General features: G+C 35.6%; 1 protein-coding gene across 3 annotated transcripts in view; it reads right to left on the bottom strand.

Moving 5' to 3' along the window:
• The window catches only part of SBF2 (SET binding factor 2), a 220,791-nt gene that overhangs the window by 120,501 nt on the left and 73,026 nt on the right, over nt 1-27,264 (bottom strand). For all 3 annotated transcript variants that reach the window (XM_026706467.2, XM_026706466.2, XM_087921093.1), the window contains 4 exons: nt 26,449-26,586; nt 14,554-14,667; nt 12,937-13,047; nt 11,902-12,007 (listed from right to left, as the gene is read on the bottom strand). In XM_026706467.2, the coding sequence (XP_026562252.1) occupies nt 11,902-12,007; nt 12,937-13,047; nt 14,554-14,667; nt 26,449-26,586 (469 nt within the window). The remainder of the gene's footprint in view (nt 1-11,901; nt 12,008-12,936; nt 13,048-14,553; nt 14,668-26,448; nt 26,587-27,264) is intronic.

The following is a 27,264-nucleotide window of genomic DNA, read 5'->3' on the forward strand; positions in this document are numbered from 1 at the left end:
CTTAGAGGCCTTTTGGGGGCCCACTGACTTATCTCGGGACTTATTTGTCTTGGAGCGGAAGATGTTGTCACCTTCCATTGTGGAGGACTGATTCTCATGCCTCTAACTTTAATTTTTTTTAAAAAAATATTGTTATTGTTGTTGTTATTATTATTTGTACTTAGGGGTGATGCCTACCCCTGTGGTTGAAAGTAGAACGCTTCTCCAGAAGTGTAAGTCTATATATATATATATATATATATATATATATATATATATATATATATATATATATATATATACACACACACACACACATATATATACGTACCTATATCTACATGTAAAACTGTGTATATGGGAAACAGTATCTAAGGGTCCCCAACAAGAGGAACCCCCAAGCGCTCCAAGCAAGAAATATTCTGGATCCCTGGTCCCCAACAAGGGAAACCAGCTATACAGGGCCTGGATGGATCCTTTCCTGTCAAAAACGTCCTGCTGTTTGAAATGGCACTTGTGGCTTCACTCCAATGTAATGATCCAAAAGCAATTGCAAAAAGAAAAAACATCCTGTTTAAAGACTAGCCTGCTTATCCAACGCCAGCAAGATAAAAGAGAAATAATGCCAGGGAAGCGGAGTGGGAAGGTACCTGCCCCGGTCCCCAAGAAGGGAAACCAGCGGGGAATGGCACCTGTGATATTTAGGCGCGAACTTGAAGCCAGCTGTTGAAAATGGCGGGAAGGCAGAATCTCCAGTGTTAATTGCCTAAGCAGTTTGATGAGCCGCTGCTGCTGACTCTCTAAATTGTCAGATAAATGATCCTGTCAGTTGAAACGACAAGGAGAAATGAGCCGCGGCTGCGAGCGTTCCGCCAAGATCAGGGGATTAGGTAAGCTAACTGCCTGAAGTGGCCGTCTCAGGCTGCCTGCGGAGTGGCAGGCTCCGCCAGCCACAAAGAACTGCTCTCAAACTGATCAGGGGGATGACCTAATAGAGCCACAAGCCTTGAAATTGCCAAATTAATTGGAGAAAAATTTACAAGCCAAATTAACCCAAGAGCAAACCTGAACTTTGATTAGCTGAATCAGAAAACCGTTCCAGTCAGGGAGTGCACAACCTCTTACCACGAAGGCTGAGCTAAAACTGGGGGACGCTGGGGAGATGTCCCATGGAGGAGGAGGAGGAGCGTCCCGGAGTTTTAAGCCCAGCCTTTCCAGAAGAGACTGAAGCACCTCCCACTTCTGGATGCTCTGAACAGCCCATGGGAGAAATTAGAAGTTCATTTATTTCAGTAATGCAACTTAAAAGGTGAAACTAATATATGAGATAGACTCATTACATGTAAAGCAAGATAGTTCAAGCCGTGACTTGTCATAATTGTGATGATGATGGCTTACAGCTCATGAAAACCCCAAATCCACAATCTCAGAAAATTAGAATATTGTGAAAAGGTTCAATATTCTAGGCTCAAAGTGTCCCACTCTAATCAGCTAATTAAGCCATAACACCTACAAAGGGTTCCTGGGCCTTTAAATGGTCTTTCAGCCTGGTTCAGTAGGAATCACAATAATGGGAAAAACTGCTGACCTGACAGTTGTGCAGAAAACCATCATTGACATCCTCCATAAGGAGGGAAAGCCTCAAAAGGTAATTGCAAAAGAAGTTGGATGTTCCCAAAGTGCTGTATCAAAGCACATTAATAGAAAGTTATGTGGAAGGGAAAAGTATGGAAGAAAAAGGTGCACAAGCAGCAGGGATGACCGCAGCCTGGAGAGGATTGTCAGGAAAAGGCCATTCAAAAGTGTTGGGGACTTTCACAAGGAGTGGACTGAGGCTGGAGTCAGTGCATTAAGAGCCACCACACACAGACAGATCCTGGATATGGGCTTCAAATGTTGTCAAGCCGCTCCTGAACAATACCCAATGTTAGAAGCACCTTACCTGGGCTAAAGAAAAACAGAACTGGTCTGTTGCTCAGTGGTTCAAAGTCCTCTTTTCTGATGAGAGCAACTTTTCCATCTAATTTGGAAACCAAGGACCCAGAGTCTGCAGGAAGAATGGAGAGGCACACACTGCAAGATGCTTGAAGTCCAGTGTGAAGTTTCCACAGTCTGTGTTGATTTGGGGAGCCATGTCATCTGGTGGTGTTGGTCCACTGTGCTTCATTAAGTCCAGGGTCAACACAGCCGTCTACCAGGAGATTTTGGAGCACTTCATGCTTCCTTCCACAGACGAGCTTTATGGGGATGCTGACTTCATTTTCCAGTAGGACTTGGCACCTGCCCACACTGCCAAAAGCACCAAAACCTGGTTTAATGACCGTGGGATTACTGTGCTTGATTGGCCAGCAAACTCATCTGACCTGAACCCCATAGAGAATCTATGGGGCATTGCCAAGAGAAAGATGAGAGACATGAGACCGAACAAGGCAGAAGAGCTGAAGGCCGCTATTGAAGCATCCTGGTCTTCCATAACACCTCAGCAGTGCCACAGGCTTCCATGCCATGCCACATTGAGGCAGTAATTGCTGCAAAAGGGGCCCAAACCAAGTATTGAGTACATACGCATGCTTGTACTTTTCAGAGGTCCGATATTGTTCTATGTACAGTCCTTGTTTTATTGATTGCATGTAATATTCTAATTTTCTGAGATTGTGGATTTGGGGTTTTCATGAGCTGTAAGACATAATCATCTCAATTATGACAAATCACAGCTTGAACTATTTTGCTTTGCATGTAATGAGTCTCATATATTAGTTTCACCTTTTAAGTTGCATTACTGAAATAAATGAACTTTCACACGATTGTCTAATTTTTCGAGTTTCACCTGTAGTACCAAAAATCAAAATTTTAGCTACTGCTTTAAACATTAAGATAGTTTGAGAAGAACATAACATAATGATTACCTCCAAAAGTTGAAACAGTTGGAGGATAAAATAAGATTTATTTTAATCAGTAAGTAATAGTAATAACTAATGACAGTTTACTTTTGTTGATATAAAAATATGAAAGAAATAAAATAAAATGCCCTCTTCAACTTCTAAAAAATAACCAATTGCAATGTCAACTTCTAAAGACAGATCTTCATGCTTCCAGAACTATATTTGTTGTCACCTTGAACTTCAAAACACATCTGTGATACTGACTAGCCAAGGCCACAAACAGACCAGACAATGCTAAAAGAAATAAACAATATATCTAGTGTTCATTATTACAGATTAAGCTTCCATAGTCAAGCATGCTTCCTGTTGAACATTATCCATATGTTAGAAAAAAAACTGACTGAAGCTTCCTGACTATTTTTTTTTACTGTTTTTAAAGATTTGAAAAGGTAAGTAATTTGCACTGAAATATCTGACTTCCTACATTTTTTAAAAATGTAATCAATCATCCTGTTTCCTGTTGTTCTAAAAATGATTTACAAGCTACACATAGACACTCACGTACATACTGTATTGTTTAAAGTGTTACCATATTAGCACAAACAGCATTGCACATTTTAAGGACTTCACAAAGAATTACAGAATTTATCGGAATTGCCACATGATGAAACAGAAAACAGGCTTGCACAATTTTTGGTTCCAATTATCAGTAATTTAGTGAGACTAATTTACAAATATGAGTTAGCAGTTATCAGAATTTTTTTCTGAATTATTCTAGAAAGTGATGCAAGCAACATTTTAATCAGAAGGGAAATCAGGTTCACGAAAGAAATAGGATATACAGCCTTCTAAAACTGCATTTTGAGAACCCTGATGTCTCTTGCCTAATAAAGATTTGGGTATTTTATGCTGTAGAAAAATAAAAAATAAATAATTATGTTTAGCAATGAAGAATAGATTTCACAAACTGTGGATTTATTTTTGAAGAGTGCATAATTAACATATTATCCAAGTCAAACTAGAATCTCAAAGCGAGAGTTTGGGTTTTCTAAATGGAGAAGAAAAATTCAAATGTAGAATTATAGAATATATATTTGCCCAACAGAAGTAGACGCTGGAAAATAAGATGCCCTGCATGGGACTGTCTTTTTAGAAAACTTCAAATGTTGATCCATCTGACTCTTAAAGCTAATGGAAGCAAGGAAATTAGAACACGTAATATCTATATTGCTATACTTATCAATTCTGAGCCACCTCAACGAGCTTTTATTAAAGTTTGAAGTTGTTCAAAAACTGGGACCAATTTATTTTAAGGATTGTGTTAAAAGGTATGGTTTGTATTTTAATATCAGGAAGTGGGATAAAATGAGTCTTGTCATTTGTAATTTGAATCCTGGGTTTGTTTGATGAGCCATTTGTTGTTTTTTTATTGTCCTTGTTATTCTTAAGAATCTTCTCTAACAACAATGTTCAAAATGTTTCAATGTTTATATCAATGTTGCTAAGTCTATCCTGCTTCTTCAAAGTCCAATTTTTGGTTCTATAGAGTGTCACAGGGAATACTAATTTGCAGAATTCTAATCTTTGTAGATATAGACACATCATGACATCCAAATACCTTGTCTAAGGCCTTTACGGCTGCTTTATCAAGCGCTAGTCTGTGGTGTATTTCTTGACTGCCTATTTCTTTACTGTTAATGGTTGATCCTAAAAGACAGAAGCTAATACCAGAGTATTGCAGATTCTTCCTCCGCTTTTAAAACCATGCTCTTCCAATCCGGCTTCATAAATATATAGCTTGAATAAACAAGAGGAGAATATAGAGCCTTGTCTTATTCCTTTGCCAATCTGAAGCTATCTGTTTGGTATGTGCTGTGACTTCCTGCTCCGTATATAGGTTTTGCATGAGGAGAATGAGATGTTCTAGGATTTTCATATTTCTAAGCATATCCCACTATTGATGTTATCAATACAATCAAAGATCTTTCTATCAATGAAGTACCTGACACCTTTTTAGTATTCTTTGTCTATCTTAATTATCCAGTGTGCATCAGCTTATGATCCCTTGCCTCTTCTAAAGACATCTCTTTTTCCATGCATTGCATTGCAATCTACATTTCATTGCATAATCCTAAGCATTATTTTTCTAGCAACTGAAATTGTGCTAAATATTCTATGGTAATTTACATACTCCGTTAAAAAAAAATGTATTTGAAAAAAATGTCTTCCAATTTCTTGTCACTTACTATTTCATAAATATTATTTAATACATAAAACAGATATGCATGGTCATCTGGATTTATAATACGCTGATAATATTTTCATTTCTATCTAAATCCAAGGAAAATTTTCAAGTTCATTATTAGTTTGATGACAATATGCAAACTGAAGGTTAATCCAGAAAATACCAGCAAATATTGTTTATTGTTATATTCTCAAAACAATTCAAAGTGCTAAACATTTCTGGTATGGGATGAGGTCATCCAAATAAATAAATTACACATTATATCCTATCCCAGTTTAAAACATTTGAAGAGGACTTTTTATCTTGCCAATATCTTAAGTGCAACTATTAGGACATGACAGAGGGTCATCTGAGTGGCTGACTCCAAGATGTGGAAATCTGCATTTTTTTATATGTCATTTTCATTCATAAGAGCTGTGGTGGAGCAATGGTTAAAATATAGTACTTCAGGCTAATTCTGCTGTTTGCAGATGACAGCAGTTTGGCAGTTTGATTCACACCAGCTCAAGATTGACTCAGCCTTCCAAGGCCGGTAAAAGGAGGACCAAGATTATTGGACAGCAATTTGGTAACTCTGTAAACCACTTAGAGGGGGCTGTAAAGCTCTATATAGCAGTATAAGTGCTGTTGCTATACAAGAAGTCCATTTAGGCTGACTAGTTTGGACAAAGGTAAATAGTTTAGCTTGTAACTTATATTTAAGAAATTCATTGTTCAGATTCTACTTTTTACTGGTGTACATTACTGCAGTTATATTGCAATTATTTTTTGTCATCATGAGCAGTGTTTGGTGTAAAGTAGAATGCAAGTATAGTATATATAGTATATACTTATACCTATTATCTTGTAAGCAATTGACAAATCAAAATAAATAAGTAATAAATAAATAGTAAGTCACAATGCACGTTACAGCAACATGCCATTTGATTAATTGAGCATCTGCACCCATATGTGTATATTGATATATCAATACTTTATATATCAATATTTATAATTAGAAATTTAAAATAAGAATAAAAAAAGAAATGTGCAATGAAAAGCTTAGAAATAAGAATTCTGAAATACAATCCTGAAGAAATTCTGACTTGTAATATTATGTATGTATGTATGTATGTATGTATGTATGTATGTAGAAGAAAAGTATTCATCACACAGGGAGCCTTTACAGCATATAATTTTGGAATAACCTGGAAAAATTCACAAATAATGCAGTAATTTCAGGAAATAAAACAACATTATTCTAATTAGAATTAAAAAATAATACAGATAAGGGAAAACCAGTTTCTACCACATGAGAAATACTGTATATGGATGCAGATATTTAATATTTTGACAGAATTATCGAACAGTAAGTAGTAGCTGATTTCCTGTTTTACCCACACTGGCTATATATTTAGCTAGAAATGGCTAATTTCATAGACCAAAATATTATAAAAGTATTTTACCATATTACATTCCCAGGGATAAGCAAAAGCCTAGACAATGATTATTCAGTGCTTATAGAGAATAAAACTTACTTCCATGTGAAGAATATTTTATGTTTCCTATTGTACAAAATCTGATATACTAAAAGCGGAATCTTGGCAGACACAGTACCTGTATCTGATTTCGGGCTGTTTGTTTTAGCTTTTTCATTTTTTATTTTGGATGCTATTGAGTTTTTAAAATGTTTTGTAATTGGTTACCAGAATAATTAAGCTTTCAAATTCCAAAGGTATAGAATCATTATTTGGCAATCTACACTTAAAATAGGTCAGTGTGAGGTCAACAACGTGTAGTAAATGCTTTATTGTATGCTGTGAGACATAAAAGATGATATACAAATAGCTTTGATCAGAACATTCTGGGACAATTAAGAGCAAAATATAGAACTTTTGCTATGCCAGGTATTATAATTCTGAGTGCAATAAAATTTCTCATTGTTATAGTTAATTGTAAATGTGTTGGGAGTTGCCATTATTTTGCGTACAATAAAACTTAATTTTTAAGGTAATTATACAGTTCATGGCAGTAATTAATTCTCTGAATTTCAGAATGTTAAATAATTCAAAACTATTTTAGAAATTAAACTCTCAATTTCAAAATGTTCATACTCTTTTATTATCGTCTAGTAACTGCAACTTCATATCAGTAATCCTGAAACTGCAAATTCACAGCCATAATGTTCAATAATTAATGATACTATTTTTGTTCCTTGCATGGAATCAACTGTTAACCTTGCAATAGTTTCAGACTACAACAGCTTCTGCTAAATTTGGAATATTTGCAAGGGTCAGATCCTTCATTCCATTCCAATCATCATCTTCCTGATTTAAAATGCCAAGACAATGAACTTTATTTAGAAGCCAGTTACATGAATCATGTTTTTGCAACGACGTTTTCTAAAACTGGTGTTTAACACATAATAAAATACAACATATTTTGTATCATTTTATTCTAATATAATATTTTATAAGAAAAAATATTTAACTTAAATAGCCCTCATTCATAAGGGAATACATTAATCATTGGTTGGTAAGACAACTTTCCAAAATTGTTCAAACATTGGGTATAAATTATATTTTCTTAAGGGTTGAACAGTATTTTTAACAGCAATGCATAAAAGCAAATGACAGATGCACATTTGACTTGCCTGATTAAGCATGATTGCTTAAGAATGTTTTCAATTAAGACTGGGCTGTATGACATGAGTTATGTTTGTATTTTAAGATATCAATAAGATGCTTAAAGTATTAATAAACCATATACTTTCAAAATAATGTGCTTTAAAAAAAAACCCTACGGTTTGTTTATATAGTACTAAAACAATGTTTGGAGAAAAACCAGATCAAGAATTCACATTTAAAATCAATTAACACTAATTAGAACTCTTTCAATTATTAACCAGAGTAAATGGGTAAGAAATCAGTGCCTCTTTGAAGACTGTAATCATATAGTTTAGTAGATATCAATTAGATTGAAGTCCACAAATCAGATGTTATTACCACTATTGCCAACCAAGTAAAACCTCTATACCAGTGATGGCTAACCTTTTCGGCACCAAGTGCCCAAAGTTAGTCTGATAGCTATTCTTATCTCTGAAAAATAGGCTTGTTAGTAGGTATGAGAAAATCAAATTTTATTCAATCAATAGTACTCCTGTGTCTTGTATTATTTTTGATGATCTTGTTCAAATAGAAATAATTAACAGCTACTGAAATTATTCAAATTAAAATTATCCCTGAACTGACTGAAATCAAAATTAAAAACAGTTGACTTGGCTTTCACTGTTTCAGTGAAACATTCAGAACTATAATAGTATTATTTTTTTAAAAAAGAAACATTGTATGTCTTGACAAGCCTCTCTTAATTTTATTACAAATAGGTATTTTAAAATGTAGGAATTTTTAAATTTGCATTTCATACATCTTACCTCATGAAATAATAAAAATTCGAACTATTTTTGAACTACTGGCAACAAACGTAAGTTGTGCTCTGGATGTTTCTTTTTTTAGAAACAATGTGTTCTGCATGATGTAGACAGAACCTCCTTTAATTTCTGACCAAAAATGAGGAAAGGAGGATGAGTGAATTACACATTGATATTGCACAATGCCTCTGTAAATTAACAAATTATGTTGCAAATGTTGGTTTTTCTATATTTAGTACACAGACAAGAACAATTTATTAAAAATAGCTTGCATTTGTACTAATACAATTATATTTATATTTTTGAAAAATTATTATACAATTATTTTCCCACAAGTGTTACTTTCTGTGTGACATACTAAAAAACATGTAAAAAGGTTGCCTTTCTGTTTGACTGCTTGCAATGAAAAGCAGGAATTGTTGCCTTAACATGGAATTCTTTGTTAGTGGTCATTCTTGGCTGAGGCAGAGACTACTTCACATTGGAAATCCCTCCCTTAACAGCTGTGAATTCATAAATGTGTGATTCTAATAAATTGTTTTGTAAGAGGTAATAATTCAGAACCAACGAGGAACAGGATGAAAAGTAAATCTTCACTATTCCATCCTCAATTTTCCAACCATTTATCTGCCCACGGACAGTAGTTAAATAAAAATGATATTAAAAGTACGGAAGGAAGGCTTAGTGATTCAGTGTTATTTTTTTTACATAAACAAGTTTTGCTGCATTAATGCTTGGACTGAATTAAATATAACTAAAGTTAACAGCTAAAGTGACTTACAATAAGGCTGTCCTTGACTTATCATTGTAATGGAGTCTGACCTTTATGATTGTAAGTCATAACAGTCGGCTCCCCTGATTTTACAACCTTTTTTGTGGCCACAAAATTGAACACCACAGGTGTTAAGTTCACTATGGGATTTTTGCTGAAAACTGGAAGTAAATGCCAGGTTTCTGCAAAAATGTAGTAAATCGGAGTCACATGATCATGGATGCTGCAAACAGCCATACATGCAGGTTAGTTGTCGAGTGCCGGAAATGTGGTCACTTTGGAAGCAGGTCATAAGTTCCGGTACTTTTTAGGGGTGGGGAGTTAGGGTTATAATGCAGTTAAAAATTTTCAAATAGCCAAGAGTTAAGAATTTTTAGTGAAATCTTATAAATTCATTTTTTTAACACTGGAAATTTGCACAGATAATCAAGAGGGTGGAAATGTGAAATAATGTTCCAGATGAAGGACATCTGGGGGCCTTTTAATGTGTGGAAGACTTGTGGAAGAAGGAATCATCTTGATGAGTTTCCAAGGTCTGAGCCATTCCAAGCCCCGGCATGTTTGCACTGTGCTGCTCTAGCATCTCATCCAACTTCCTGCACCTGACAGCAGCTTGTCAGTTTGTTTGTGAGCCACCTGGGACTTGAAACTTTCCGCTGGCTTCCCCATTGACTTTACTTGTTAGAAGCTGGCAGGAAGTTGTGAAGAGATTCTCAATGACGGCAGTGGAAAGCCTGAGGAGCGCTGTCACATTATTTCGTGTTTTACAACTGCATCGTTAGGAACTAAAATTTCAGTCTCAATTTCTGCCATTAATTGAGGACCACCTGTATGTTTATTGTAACATTTTAAACCAATCTGTAACAAAAGTAAAACTACAGATTGGAAATGACATAGCATATTAAACATCTTTACTAACTTTAGTTTCTATTGCCTGCATAAGATGAGCAAGTTTGTGTGATTAATCATACTCATTAATTAACATTCTAACAGACAAATATTGTGCTAAGGAAGAAGTTGCTAAAACAAGCATATCTAATAAACAAACTTGGTTAACCATGGAATATTCACTATACTTGTTTTTTAGCAGCTTTTATGCTTTAGATATAACTTACTAGTTTTACTTTTTGTTGTGGTATACATTTTTTTAATTACAATTTAAATTTAAAACAGGATGATTCCTTCAGTGTTTCCTAATCCTAGATTTATAAGTGGCTGAATAACTACAGTGAAACTGTAACAAAAAATAGAAATGAGTAAATGTCCTTAAGCTATTAATCATCACTTTTTAGAACAGGCCAGTAATACCTTTTGGTATTTCCTGTATCGTGCTGTTTTGTCACTTTAGAATGAGGACATTAAATTCAGTTGTGGAATGATAGAATGAGGAGTCTTAACAATTTCACTGCTAAACATTTGGTCATGCAAAATTATACTGATTTTTCACTTCAGCTAAAAGATAAAATTCTCCTATTTCTCCCTTTGACAGAAAAGCAATTGGGATTTGTTCAGATGCTTTAGCAAACAAGGGGCTAGGAAATAAAAACCTTAAGAAATCCTAGATTTTCAGGATTTCTGAAGGAAAAGAAGCTCTCATTACTGTAAACTCAAAACCATCATAGTACTGGATATTATAATCAAAAACAGATTTAATCAATACAGGAACTATTACTTGTCCTGATTGGAAATTAATTTTGCCTGGATCCATTCATGCCAATGCTTCTATGTTGAATTTCTCCCTGGCTTGGTTTATAAGAACCTGCAAGTGATAATTAAGCCTCAGGAAAACTATGCTATCAGTAGTGCTATGGCATTACAGATCCAAGGGTATTTATTGATAATTCTTAATGTTGCCAATATAATTGTACCGAATTGTAGATGACAATAATTTAGTAAAGGTACAACTTCAAAATACACAGTAGCACTAAAGAATGAATTACATTATACTGAACATCCCACGTAGAAAAGAAAATTTAATTGAATCTAACACATTTGTTACTTCAAATGGTACACTACAGTGGAAATTTTGTCTTTGTTTCCAATTATCTGGTCTTCAATAATATGTTTTCAATAAAAACACTGTATTTGTTCGGTTGTCCCTTTGTGTTTTTGGACTATTACTGCTTGCTCAGTTTATTGCATTATCATCACCATGAAACTAATGAAGAATCACAGGAAGTCACATGCAGTGACTTCTTTATAAAATTAAATATTGCATTACTTGTTTAGAAAATAAAGGAGTATTATATAATAAATCAAACAATCTGAATCTATTCAACTATTTTAATGTTATATAATCACTATGGGAAAGATGGAAAAATGAATACCAAGAACCAACTTGTTACTTAAATTACTGTGGATTACTATAACTTTTAATTTCTGATTTATTAAACTCATTTTGGAGGGGAGATGAATTCAATATAGACAGTGAAGAAACATACTGACAGAGTTATCAAAATGAAGACTAAGATTATTAACAAATTGCAGGTAAATTATATTCTAAAGCACACTACCAGTAACATAAACTGTTAAAGTAAAAACAACTACAAATCATCAGAATATTTGTCTAATTGTTTTATAAAAAAGTGTGTAACAATAAAAAAAACCAACCTACCTAATTGTTGAAATAAAAGAGCCACGCTAGTTCCTGTTACTGGAAGGCTATCATGTAAAGGAGTTTGTATCAGTTGCCTATCTCCTGCTCCTAGGGAAAACAGTTTCTGTAGAAAGAAGTGTTAAGGTGCTTATTGCAAACTATAAAGTAGGCTGGATATTCATAAGAACACGGGACTTTCTATATAAACATATACTTCAAAATGAGAACACATAGCAGGAACTGACAAAAATGTAGAAATGAAGAGAACAAAAAAAATTACTATCACCAATTTGACTACATATAAAACTAGCTTGCTTTAGATATATATGGTAACAAAAGATGAAACTAGTTCTAAAAAAAGAAACATCCAGAATATTAATTTCAGCTTTTTCTTGAAGTAACTTGCTGGTCATTCTCTAATCAGTTAATTCTGATATACTACCAGCCTTTCCATTTTCCCATAACAAGTGATAAAACCACTGGCTAATGACTTTACCATCATGCCCTATTTTTGTAACTTGCAGTAATGTTTTTGCTAGAAAAGAATGGTTTCTACTAACATCCATGGCTGTTTTTAGTCATAAATCCTAACTTACAAAATACTATTTTGTTAAAATCTAGTTTCATTATCACCATATTTCATAAAAACCAGGATTTTCATAGAAATACATGGGATCCTGAAATAGTAAATTACACCAAAACTCAATAAAACCAAGGTGTGCGGAGGGGAGGGCTCAATTCCCTCATGGAAAGTAAAGAAAACATTAAAAGCAATATATTTTATATCACCAGTAATAAAGTTGGGCTCTGCAAACTTCACCGCTGATATAACACCCTGGAAAGATAATTACAATGATGAATTAACCTCTTGACCTCATTTTGGAATGGAATTTTTGCACTCTTTAGAAGTCAGGCCACTAGAACATATCTAATTGAGCTATGTTCCTTTATTATATCAAACTATTTGAAGAATTTATTTTTCCTTTCCTCATAAATTAAATTAACTGGATAAATAATCTCTTCGTTTCTTCACCCCACCCTTTTTTTTTTTACCTGTGACCCTCCAGCAGCAGGAACAAAGCATGAACAGAGATTTGCAATGAGAGTTTCCAATGAGACATTCAGATTGTCCACATACACAGTGTACACTAAGCCAAGGCAAGCCTAAAATATGAAAGAAGAAAAATTGCCACCCGGAGAAAAATAAATATTAATAATGATTGGAAAATACAGCATAGTATTAAAAATGTAGCTTAAATATGAGTAGAAAAACATGTCACAAAGAATCATGTGGATAGATAAAATTGTATTCTATAACTGCCTCTAAAAAAACTACCTATGCACCTATATAAACCATAAATATATTCAAATAAATCCAATCTTGAAATGGATCATGCTCTTTTGCTCAAAAACAATTACTCAAAACTGAGATAGATGATCCACTGAAGCAAGTTACAATTGCTGAACTGTAACAGCTCAAATGCAGTCCTTTTATTTCTACAGGAGGTTTGTCATAATGTAGTGGTTCAATTGGATTGCTTTAACTTCAGGCTACTATTGTGACAATCTGTCTTCTGGTATTAAACATTACATGAAAGAAAGAAAGGCAATCTATGTTCTTATCTTGTTTATCTATAGTAGCCTCAAGGCAGACCAAATGGCGCACTATATTGCAACAGTTTTAAATCTATGTATCTAAAGTTGGTTAACCTAAAAAAATTATAAAAAGTACCATTTAATTTAAATTCAGACCTGTTTTATTTGCAAAGTTGTGATAGTTGCAGTATTCTGCAGTTTCATGTTTGTGATTTCTGATGCTCCTAGGCAGCTTTCCACAAGTAAATTCTCAGAAGTCACTCAATCTGCCATTATTTTGTCCGCCTATGGTCATTCTATTTATCTGTTCAAATAACTAAATATTGAAATTATTGAAATTGGCTGGCCACTACATTTATTTTTCTACTTATAATATATATATGCTCTTTTTAAATGACCGTAGGAAAGTCTGGCACTGAGGTAAAACATATGGTTAGCCTATCATTTAATATTCATTCTAGTCACATTAGACTGCACAACCTTCCTCTGAAAGAATGATTCAAAGGGTTACAAGGCTGTCTAGTTTTAGTTATGGTCATAATTGGGAAAAATTCCTAATGATCCAGATATTTGTAGTTGTACTGCCTGGGGTAGACATAATGCTCTTCTGGCTGCTCAAATTTCTCCATTGTACAAAAATTGAATATAACTCATAAATATGGGGAACAATCATTTCCTAATATTTGGGAGGAAAAAAATTATACGTTTTATTTACTTTTTCAAAAACATATACTGTATAGAAAGAATTGCATTGTATCCATACAAGAAAGTCAGTGTAGAAATTAAGAGTGTTGGACATAGTGAGAGACTCACATTCTAGTCTAACCATGGAAATTTACTGGATGGTTTTAAACCAATTGGATGATTTTGAATCAGTTGGGATATATTATTTATAATATCCCACCTCACAGTATTATTGTCAGGGGAAAAACTGAGGAAATACTCTATAAATTAGTTGGAGCTCTTAGAGAAAATGCAGGGTGTATATTTATTAAAAATGTGGATGTTACAAAGGTTAATTCAGATTATGTGTTAAATGTGCATATATAAAAATGTTATTTATAGGTTCTTTACCCTGAATATTTCTGGAAAATCCAACCTGGACACCAATACTAGGCTTTTGGGAGCAAATACTTCTGCAGGCTGAATCAACCCAGATTCCTGCTCACCTTCAGTTACTCTTGACCCCTTGAAAAAAAGATATTTGATTAACAGATAGAAGGTGACTGTTGAATAAACAGTAGGGGGGGGGCTACAATCAGAAATATTACATTTAATAAATTTAAAAACTTTAAATTAATAGAATATAACATGTACCTCACATCTAAAAATCTTACCACCCAAATGATATTATCTGCACAGAATTCAGTACACTGATAAATGGTATGAAAGTATATTACACAAAGCAAGGTAAATAATATGTACTTCACACAGGTTACATATCCACTGAACTTTGAAATTAGCACATCATATAGCATACCAGTTTTAATAAAAGGGGAACTGATGTCGCCAACATGCATTTCAATAAAAGGGGAATTGATGTAGCCAACATGCATTCTAATGATTTTTTTATTCCCTTTATTATATGTTTGCTATATATTTCTCAAAGTTATATACTTGGGAGTGGTGTTTCCCTCTGATTCTGTTCAAATCTTTTGCTTCTTTCTAGGACTTTTCAACATAGCTGCCTTAACCTGTGTGTTCTTGACACTGCAACAGCTGGAAATGAAAGTGGCCTCAAGAATTGCAGTCAGGATTTTATTTTATTTTTCCAGCTCTGGCAACAATGCCAGCTATGTATTCTAGATTGTGGTTACCATGGCCCCTGATTCATTATTCTTCTATCCATACCAGAAATGCAAGCAAAGTTTGATTTCATTTTTATGAGGTCTTTTTTGCTGACTCCTCATGCACAGCATCTTCCCTCTGTAATACCAGTAAACAGGAAGTAAGTACCAGTAAATCGGGAAGAAAGGAAACCCCAACGTTTTAATTTCTTTTCTGCAATTTTGGCTAGAAGAAGAAATGGGCAGGACCCCTACAAATTTCATCTTGTTAAGAAATGAAAGAAAAAATAAAATAAAATCCAATCTTTCATCAGCCTAATTGGGAAATTCCCTTCAGAAGTGGACAGGCAGACCAGATCAGGAAGGACAGCAACCAGTGACTAGAGGGAAGGGGTTTTACCTGACACTGCACTGTACCAATTAAGCAAAAGCATTTGCCTGAAACCAAATATGGTGCTTTTATGAGGGGGGGGGGCATCCTTATTCCAAAGGAAGCATGATGTACAGATTAAATCCTAGACAGGTGGACTGGTCCTGCCACAATAAAAACAGAGCTACTTTGGAACAGAAAACTAGATTATTCATTTATTATTATCCAATTTCACTGTTTCTCCTATTGATCTTTGCTTTTTAAGTTCAAAATTTATAACAATAAAACAAACTGGTAGAGATGATTAATCCTTCAGAGGAAACAGAAGGGTTTTTTTTTTTTTAAATCTAGCCAAGCTTGATTTAAAAGCTGATATGAGTAGGATGGGAGTGTAAAGTTTTGAATCTGGATAAGAAAAATAAAAGGCACAAATATGATGGGATGGCGGGGGGGAACCTGACCTGACAACAACACATGTGAAAGGCCATCCTTTAACCATATAAGTTAAACATAACCCATTGTGAGATGCAGCTGCAAAATTGCAAATCGTATTTAGATATATTAACGTGAACAAATAACTCAGATTACAGGAAATAATTGTTCCACTCTACTTGGATCTGGTCAGACTATATTTCAAGTACTATGTTCTGAGCATCACCGTTCTGAAAAAGAGTGATAAACTGCAAGTTCACAGAAGGGCTACCAAGATGGTGAAGGATCCAGAAACTAAATCCTATGACAAACTGTTAAAAGAACTGAATATATTTGACTGGATAGAAAGATGACTATGGGATGAGATAATAAACTTCATATCTAAAATACTTTTCCACAAAAGAGGGAGTAGGTATATTTTGTATTGCCCAAGAGGGCAGGATCAGAACTGATGCATTAATAATACAAGGAGTCAAGTTCAAGAACACTATGACTATATGAACTATCAGCCAGATGTTAATTAGATCTCCTTCACTAAAGAACTTTAAACAGGCTAGATCATCTGTCATCTATTAGAGATAACCTAGTGCAGCTGTCGCCAACCGGTGGGCTGTGAGAAAATTTTGGTGGGCCACAGAGAAATCTCACCTTTAGAGCACCCCCCCACAGCAATTAATCCAAGCTGCGCAGAAACACAAGGCTGCTCAGCTCACATGGCCCGCGGGAACCCTCCCCACCCACTCACTCCTTACCTGGCAAACTTGGCTGCTAAGTTGTTATTTTTCCTTTTTCCGACTATCATCTGTTCTGCCGGGAATTTAGATTAGCTAGGAAGCAGGAAATGGTTGGATTTCTTGCTTCCTAGCTAAGCAACCTCCCTTAGGACTGAAGGTTTGCTTGCAAGCAAATTCAGTGCAGACTCACGACAAGCAAATTTGAGAGACTGAGCTAGCTGATGGCAGATAGATAGATCACTGAATGATTCTGTGAGCAACTCAATCTGCCTGCTTTGCCTGATTTTGGGTAAAAGTTGCTCTTTTTTAAAATATTCAATATTTATATAAATCTTCTTCTTCTTCTTCTTCTTCTTCTTTTTCTTCAGCGTTTGTCTCGCGCTCGGGCGAGGTCCGCTAATGTCCTTGGAGTACTGCTTCCACACCTCTCTGTCTGCCACGTGTGTCGGGTCTGCCTTGCGATCTCTAGATCGGCCTGATCGTGTCCATCCAGCGTTGTTTAGGTCTACCACGCGGTCTCGCTCCTCCGACAGTCACCTTCATTACAGATTTGATGATGGATTCTTCCTTGGCGCGCTCACGTGGCGAACCATCGTAGCCGGGACTGCCTCATGACCGTGGGGATGGGCACGACGCGTTGAACCGTCACGCACTTCTTCGTTCCTGACACGATCGGGTAGGGTGAGGCCTACCGACCATCGGAGCATTCGCATCTCCATTATCTGGAGTCTGCTTTCGACTTCTTTGGTCGCCGGCCAGCACTCTGAGCCGTATATGGCCACGGGCGCACCACAGAGTTATAGATTTTCGCCTTCAGGCGCGCCGCATCTTCTTGTCACAGAGGACGCCCGTGACGGACTTCCATTTGCCCCACGCTGCATTGATCCTGGCTGCCTCCTCAGTTTGTAGTAGGCCTTCTTCCCCAAGAGTAGTTCCCAGGTACTTGAAGGTGGAGGCGCGCGGTAGCTCCTGTTCACGTGGATGGAGCCTGTCATTTCATTGTCAGTGGTCAGGTATTCGGACTTCTTTAGGTTCAGCCGGAGCCCGAACTGCTCGAGGCGGTCGTGCCACTGTTGGACTCGGTGCTCTAGTTCAGCCTTGCACAGGTTGGCCAGGAACACATCATCGGCGTAGAGCAGCGTCCATGGGGCGGGCATGTACAGGTCGTGTGTAATTGTGTCCATCACCAGAATGAACAGCAGTGGTGAGAGAGCAGAGCCCTGGTGTACGCCGACGGTAATATTAAACTCCTCTGATATCCCAGCTGCCGCTTTTACACGGCTTTTGTGACATCTGTATAGGAGTTGGACCCATTGTACGAGCAGCTCAGGCACGCCGTAAGGTCTCGCAGTGCGTACCAGATGAGATCGTGCGGGACTCGTTCGAAGGCCTTTTCCAAGTCTAGGAAGGCGGTGTGGAGCGGGATTTTCTTCTCTCTGTGAGCCTCCATCAGCATCCGCACACCGAAGATGGCGCTCGGTGGTGCCGCAGTTCTTGATGAATCCAGCCTGGTTGACGCTGATGTCGGCGATGTCCCGAATGCGCTTATCAAGGACGCCGTTCAAAGATCTTCATAGTGTGTGACAGTAACCTGACCGGTCTGTAGTTGGAGCAGTCCGCTGGGCTGCCCTTTCCCTTCCAGATCGGAACAGTGGTGCTGCGGTACCAGTCGTGGGCACTTTTCCCGTGGAGACGATGTTGTTGAACAGCTCGCACAGCCACAATGCCGAGCCCGGTAGTGCCTTTTTCCAGAAGTCGGCAGGGATGTCGTCCGGTCCTGTTGCCTCACCGCTTTTCATGGCCTTGATGGCGTCGGCGACCTACGCTGGCATAAATGCCTGAGACTGGGCCTTCAACTGGGTCACCTCGCGGGGTTCGTGGGTGTGGGAACTCCTCGGTGGAGATCTTCTCGAAGTATTGCCGCCACCTCTCCGGCGTCTCTGGGTTTGACGATCAAATTTCCCCTTTCGCCGTTGATCCCATGAAACTGGTCAATGTCCAGGGTCTTCCTGTGTCTGCTTTTGGCTAGGCGGTAGATCTCATTCTCGCCTTCTCGCGTGTTCAGCTTCTCGTAGATGTCATCGTAGTGGAGCTTCTGGCTGTCGCTACTGCTTTCTTGGCTGCCTTTTTGGCCGCCTTGTATTCCGCAGAGCTTCTCGCTGGTCTTGTCCTGAAGAAAGGCCTTGTAGAGCCGTTTCTTCAGGTGTACGGCATCTTGTACTTCCGGTGTCCAGAGCCATGTATCTCGTTCGATGCGTCTCTCCGTCCTGGCTTGGTGCAACCAAGCTGTTGGCAGCCGGCAGTGTGAACAGTGCTCTTCAGCATGGACCACGCTTCCTGTGGCCCGTCGACCATCTGCAGGAACTGCTCCGGTTTGATGAGGGGTCCCGCCATCTTCTTCTGGTTCCACCACTTGATTCGTGGCTGGTCTGCATTCCTTTTGTCAATCCTGGTCTTGGGCTTGCTGATCCTGATCTTCGCCATCAGCGGCCTGTGCTGACTGCTTCGATAAATGCGGCACGCCTTGGCGTTGAGCACGTTTTTAATATATGATTTATATAAATATTTATAATATTTACATACAAGCCATGCCCAGCCAGTCACATGACCATCAAGCCATACCCACAGATTAGGCCATGCCCACAGAACCAGTTAGTGGTCCCTGGGATCTAAAATTATGAGTTTGGTGGTCCCTGAGGCCCAAAAGGTTGGTGACCCCTGATCTAGTGGATTTTAAACTAAGCAGATGTTGGATTATCTTTAAGATCTCTTCTACATCTATGATTCTATGACTTGCACTGGTCTCTTATATAGTTTCCATTTACATAAAAAAACCTTATCAACCTAAAGTGTGCACCCTCGATCCTCCTCCTCAAGTGGACAAGATAGATCAGGAAATGAAAATATCTAGAAAATAATCTAAATGCAGGACCCATAAAACCTAGTAAATTCCTGCATTTTAAAATTCCAGCTTGTAACTTAGGCAACATTTTGGTCCTTCATGCAAACAAATGATATAACTTCCTTTTGCTAGAAGAAAGAAATGTAAACAGAATGCAGAATAGAAGAGAGTTGTGGCTTTGCAGATTTTGTGGCTTTGCAGAAATAACAGATTTTTTTCAACATATTACTCAGCATTTTGTAAAATAAATGACATAAATTCCATATGTGGTAATTAGACAAATGGTATTTCATCAAGTTTATACTAGTCACAACCAGTATCAAAGATGATACATGTTCTTTCATTTCCAACATTCCAAGCATTATTTAACAAATACAAAATGACACAATAAACTGTAGACAATGTTCTGAGTTTCTAGATATTGTGTATTCCCTCTCCGATGATGCCAAATTATTTCTTCACATCTATTGTAAGTTATGAACATCCTCATCCTTATTTATGAGGACGAGGAAAAGGTACTGCACAATTCTGTATATCTGGCACAAGTAAATTACAAATAATTTCATGATAATAATAAATTCTCTTTACCATTAGGAATAATCCAAAAAACCCTCCTCTCACCCCCCTATGCACATTTAGTAACCAGATAATCACATACTTCAGCAAATTTTACATATGTTCCTGCCTACAATTTATATTGACTGTTTCCTAGTATGATTTGATTGCTTATTGTACCCTAACCTATGACTATTATTAAGTGTTGTACCGGCTGATTCCTGACTCTTGACGAATGTTTCTTTTCTTTTATGTACACTGAAAGCATTTGCATCAAGACAAATTCCTTGTGTGTCCAATCACACTTGGCTGATAAAAGAATTCTTTTTTATTCTATTCTACTTATCTATTCTTATTAAAAATGAACTTCCAGATATTTACCTTTCTATAAAGCAGAGCCTCCCAAATATTTTGATTGATGGAAATATTTGGAATTTAGACAGCATACATTTGGAGGGCACTTTAAAAAACCCAGATATACCTATTATAAAGACTTGCCCACTAAAATAATACCCAGTAAAGCTGTTCATAATGATTTCTAATCTCTTATGAAGCCTATTACTTCATCTTCCTTCTGAGCAGTAGGCATATTTCCAGAAGAAAGCAGTGGCTGCAGCTTCTTATCTTTTGGCCCTTGGAATAGATACTGGGTCATGAAACATTTTTAGAAACAAAGACTGGGCCCCAAGCTCCTACTTATTGCAAAAATAAAAAAAATACTAGGTGGGGCATTGATTTTGATGGCTGCCAATAATAGTATTTATGAACCTGCTGGCAGTTACAGCTGCCAAACTGGAAATCCTCATTTTGGCATTTACTGAAAACATGCTGATTTTTAAATGATTGTTTGTGTGCAGGTTTGTATGTATGTATTGGTTTGTACGCATGTGTGTTGGATGGTAGGTTGATTTATCAAAAGACAGTACATATTTTATTTTAAAAAGTATGTGGCAATAGCTTCCAGAATTCCATGCATTCTTTCTACATTTCTCTGATGAATAATAAAATTGGTTATACCTAACTTACAATAGACATCTGCCTTCAGCAGCTTTTGTTTAATAAAATGATTTTAATCTCATTTTAGACAATAATGTTAACTCTAATACAGTATTTTAACATTAACAGCGCTTCTAGTTTTCTATGTTCCTGTATATTGAACACAATGTGGAAATTTCATTTGTGGATTTGATAACACTCTATATAATTTAAGAATTTTGAAGAGAAACCTGAGTATTATTCACAAATATTTGAACTGTTCCAATTGTGTGTAACACTTCAACCTTCCTGGGTTTTTCACATTAGCTCCAAACTTTCCTAATCCCACATTTTCTAAAATGTCAACATTTGGGAAAAGGATATCAGAAGGAAAAAATCTCCTCCAGTTTTTCCACCAGAATCCCTCCTAAATTGTAATCCATTCTGCAAAATGGAGCCCTTCTAATTATGAAAGAATTGAAATGACTCGAATTATTTTATGATTTAATATATTTTTTAACTGTTATGCTTTTATTAAAATTTGAATTTTGATTTTAATGTTATGTGAATTTATGCTAGATTTCTATCAAAAGATTGGAATACATTTTATTTTAATATTTTATGCTTCACATTGAAATGCCTCTCAAAATAGCTTACAACAGAATTATAAATAAATATGAAAAATTAATTAAAACAATATGCTACTTCCATCTCTTTATAGGCTTAATTGGAATTTAGAGCCCTTTTGGAGAAATTAAAAATGTGATATATGCATTATACAAGCCACATTAAAAGTTAATTTTAGATGTATACTACCATACAAAAAAAAAGTCAATAAAAGCCAAGTTAGGTAGAAAGTATTATTCTCTTATCAGCCCCTCTTCCATTTTTAAATAAGAACAAAAGAAAGTCAAGTCAACTCTGTATATTGAATAATTTGAAATACTGTGGTTAAAACATTCTAAGTTTATTCATATTATTGTCTAATCATTTTTCTCTTTTCTCCATCCCACCCTGTTAAAAGTATTGGGAGGCCAAATACATAATTTTGCCAAATACATAATTTTCTGGTATTTTTTTCATTGTTCCCTCTATGCCAAAGCCAGAGATGCTTACTTTCCTAGTAGAAAAATTGACACCGTTTCAGAATTTAAAACATACGTGTTTAAATATACTACTGATCAGAAATGGTCTAAAATACTTTTGGATTCATATAAACGTATGTCAAAATTATAGCCTAAAATTACCAAAATATATACATATTGTAGATAGAAAGATAGATACAATATATTTGCTGGCTTATCCATATTTATGGAGCATTTTTTTACTGGAAAGCAATTCAGCAATGTATTATATTAATCAGAAATGCTTTCAATATATTATTGAAGTTGCAAAAAAAGACCTTATCTATTGGGGTAATTTATATGTTATACACAGAGTTTAAAACAGTAGGCTTCCTTCAGCTTAAAAACAAGTTAGAGTATATATGTCTTTAGAAACTATTGCATGTTAAGTGAAGATCCTGATTGCAAAACATTTTTTATATTTGAAACATAACTGAAACACTAGAGAAGCAATCCGTAAGAGTTTAATATAATATGAAATCAGATCTTAAGAGCTTTGGGGAGATTTGGTTTGGTGGCAATGTCTAGGAGTACTAGCAGATAATAAAACTGAACAGGAACAAACATAATGGTACAATAGCTTTTTTTAAAAAGCATTTCCTATGCCAGAGCACTGAAATAAATTTAATTGGCAAAATCATATGCAGTAATCACTCTGTGGACTTAACATAAGTGTTATTTCTTTGGGCTACAGAAAGGGACTATACTACTTCTGTGTTAACAAAGAACTGTCACTAAAATATATACATTCAATGTACCACATACGCTTTAGAACTAAAATTGGCAAAATAATACATTTAACTATATCAATCCTTTGTGTCAACAGCTGACAAATAATATCTTCTTCAACTTCTCAATTACTATCAGCATAAAATTTCAAGAATTATTCCAGACTACTTAAATAATAACAAAGGGATGTAAACTGAATTTCTCCTAAACAAATGTATTTATACACTTGACATTATATAACTACCTTACAGCATCAATACACTTTTTGTGTACTATTAATTACTTTACAACATCAATACACAGAACCAATACACTTTTTGTGGAATAATATTTGGCAGCCTGGAGTCCACCAGTATATACAAACTTAGATATAATACGAGAAAAGAAGTGAATTAAGAAAGAAGTTTACAAGAAAAAACTTAGGTAATGAAGTTTCAAAGCAAATAGATATAACTTAAGAAATATTTATAAAACTGTTTATAATAATATTCCTAGGATAAAAAAGCTAACGAGATTAAATGTTGAATAATAAAATTGCAAAGGAAAAGGAAAAAAAAGAAAAGTGTGCTATTGTTCACAGTATTATAAGAGAAGTCCATTTGATTTTAGCCAAAAAGCAACACTAAAAGTAAATGATTTAAAACACTAGAAAAAAAATTCACAAGTACATATTGCATTATCTGAATCCTTAGATTTTCCCACTAAATCCCCTCATGCCAAATAATATGTCATTGACAAATTATTTAAAAATCCAAAGTGGGTCAATTAATTCAGCAACTATTTTTGGATTACTCAGTATCCAAATATTAATAAGAAACATATTTTAAAAACAAGTTGCCAAACTGGTTACACCCAAAATCTAAACCAACATTTCTATTTTAAGGAATGCATTCATATCTAAATGCATTTCTCTTAAGGGGAAAAATATTCCATTTCATATCTGATTGATTAATGAGAAAATAAATAGGACAAAGTGTGTAATTTGTAAAGAGAGATCAATCTCATAGAAATTTTCATATTTAAAAAAAATCTCTACGTAGACCCAGTAATTTAGAACCCTGCACCATTATACTTTGCATTTTATTATATAACACAGAAATAAAAATTAAGTTAGGTTTGCAAATTTGCTTTCCTCCAATTCACAACCACCAGAGGGAGCAGGATGTATAAACAAATTGGAATGTAGTCAGAAGAAACTGATATCAAATCATTTAACACCACTTAAGTGTTATGTTGAATTGTTATTTGGAAAAAACAAAACAATTATGGGAAATATTTCAGTTCTTAGACAACAAAAGCACCTACAATTCAAGTAAATGTTTCTGAGAAATATTTCTGAGGCTAAATGCAATGAATTAAACACTGATACATGAAACATACATCAAGACTAAATCAACTGTTAAAATTTTCAGAATGTATTTAGAAATTCATTTAATGTAAACAATCAACTTAATTCAAGGTTCAGAAGTAACTGTGGCCATTTTAGTGCAAACAAAGCAAAATAATTCAAGTATTGATTCCCTGCAGAGAGCTGTTCCAATTGAAATTGAATAGATATTGGTATGTGTGAGTGAATGAGGAATTTTAAGTCATTAAAGCTATAAAGAATAGAAAGGTACAAAATATATATCTATATATTTACTTCAGGAAGTATCTGTATCTATCTATCCATCCATGCATTGTATACTTGGATTTCAATAAGACATTTCACAAAGTAGATCACAACATATTTCTTGATAAGCTAGAAAAATGTGGGATAGACAGTATCACTACCAGATGGATTTGTAACTGGCTGACAAACCACATTCAATGTGTAGTCCTTAATGGAACTACATCTATATGGAGGGAAATGAGCAATGAGGTACACCCCCCTCCAAGGTTCTGTTTTAGGCCCAGTACTCTTCAATATCTCCATAAATTATTTAGATGAGGGAATAGAAGGGGAACTCATCAAATTTTCAGATGACACACAGCCCACCGAGCTGCTACCGTTTTCGCTGGCAGAGGGCTAGCAATACAAACTAAAAACATAAGAAAGGGATAAATGTTTCCCCTTTTGCATTTGAGCTTGCAAGAAGAAACAGGAAAGGAGAAAGGGAAAGAGGAAAAAGAAAAAGAAAAAGAAGGAAGGATGGGAAGAGAGCAAGGAAGGAAAAATCTATATATATAAAAGCGAAATACCACTCATGTATCATCACAAAATCTCCTGAACCGTAAAGCCTACAAACTTGAAATTTGGCATATATGTTCCTCTTGGCTTCTAGGTGCTCACTAAGAAAGGATTTTTCGAAATGACCATCAGAGCATTAGTATTTCATATATTATTATTAACACGCTTTGATGTTAAGGAGTTCTATTTCCCCTCTCCACCTGAAAAGAAATCTCTTCCAAATGCAAAACACAAGCAGAGGAGAGGAATTTCAGTTTCAGTTTTAGTTTCACAGCAGCTACCAGCTTTAGTACAGAAGAGTTGAGCTAAGACACACCTAGGCTCCTTGCTGTCTTCTTGTTGCTCACACAGCAAATACTGTTTCAGTTTCCAAAAAGTCCTCACAGACTGAAAGGACATTAGCCAGATGAATACTGATGGATGCTGGTAGGCGGAGGCACAATTCCCCCCTCCTTATTTTCCTCTCCAAAAACTAAGCCCAATCACATAGTTTTGTAGTGAAGCACAGGTATAGAGCTAGTAAGGAAATAAGGAAGAAGAAAGAGAATGAAGTAGGAACGGAAAAAAAGGGAAGGAAGGAAGGAAGGTATATCGAGAAGGAAGGAGGGTCTCAGGAAATCCTGCCTTAGCACTTGGCCACCACAGGTGCCCCCAACATGAGTGATGTCGAGTTGGTCACGCTCACCATGACCATGCCCACCACCAGCCCTCCAAGGTCAAACACAATCCTAATGTTGCCCTCAATGAAATCAAGTTTGACATTCCTGGTCTAAATGATAGCAGTGTTCCAATATTTGAAGGGCTGCCACAAAAAAGAGGGGGTCAATCTATTTTCCAAAGCTCTAGAAGTAGGGCAAGAAGCAGGACAAGAAGCAATGGATGGAAACTAATCAAGGAGAGAAACAATGTAAAACTAAACCAGTGGAACCATTTGCCTTCAGAAGTTGTGGGTGCTCCATCACTGGAGGCTTTTAAAAAGAGACTTCATACTCTTTTGTTTGAAATGATATAAGGTCTCTTGCTTGATCAGAGGGTTGGACCAGAGGATCTCCAAGGTCTCTTCCATTTCTGTTATTCTGTTACCTGGTAGAGAGTGTGCTAGTAAATATATAAGGGTACTTTAGTGCCTTCTAAGTTGAAATCTTTTTAGATGCTCTCCTACTTGTTCAAGTTATGTGTTGTCATATTTACCTGCAAATCGATCTCTGCTTCATAGAATGTTAGGCAAGAACAATAGTGTCGTTCAGAGTTTATATCTGTCAAAACCACCACAAAAAATGTAGGCTGCTTCCTTTCTCTGGATAAATGCCATCCTCCAGGTTGACAAAACTAAAAAAAAAAAGCAAACACAGAGAGTTTAATGCAAAGATACATTAGAGAACAAGAATAAAACAAATTTTATAAAATAATTAATAATTGAAAGAACATATACCTAATTTGGTATTATGATCTGACAATAAAACCAATATTGTGTGGATCTAAAATCAATTCAGAAATTTAAGAAATCCAAGCTGCAGGAATTGCAAAGAAAAGTATCATTGCAGATATTCTACTGATTTTCAAAAATATCCTTTATTTTTCTTCTGGTTTTGTACCAGATTCCATTACTTTTTCAGTTTAATTACTAATATCATCTATTTAAAAAACACTGTAATTCATGTTTCATTCTGATACAAAGCTATTGATCTAGAAGCATTCAAATGCAGAATTGATTATGCAGACTAATCCAGGTAACATATCTGCATAACAAAATATAATTTGATTTCCCACAAACATAAACCTAAAAATTGGTGTTGCATTTATAACTTTAAGTTAGGCAAATATTTAAGTACTTCTCTAATGAGATTTTTTTCTTTAAAAAAATGATACCCAATACTTAGTTCTGATCTCATTTCCTTATCTATAGTTTTAAAAAGAATGCTAAAATGAAGTCTGAATCAAAATAATTTGAAAAAAAAAAAACCCTGTTCAGTCCTTGAATAAAGTTTTTAATATATGTTAAAAAAA

The sequence above is a fragment of the Pseudonaja textilis genome, chromosome 1 (assembly GCF_049901715.1).
Source record: "Pseudonaja textilis isolate UNSWEBS1 chromosome 1, rPseTex1.2, whole genome shotgun sequence".
NCBI classification, from domain to species: Eukaryota; Metazoa; Chordata; class Lepidosauria; order Squamata; family Elapidae; genus Pseudonaja; species Pseudonaja textilis.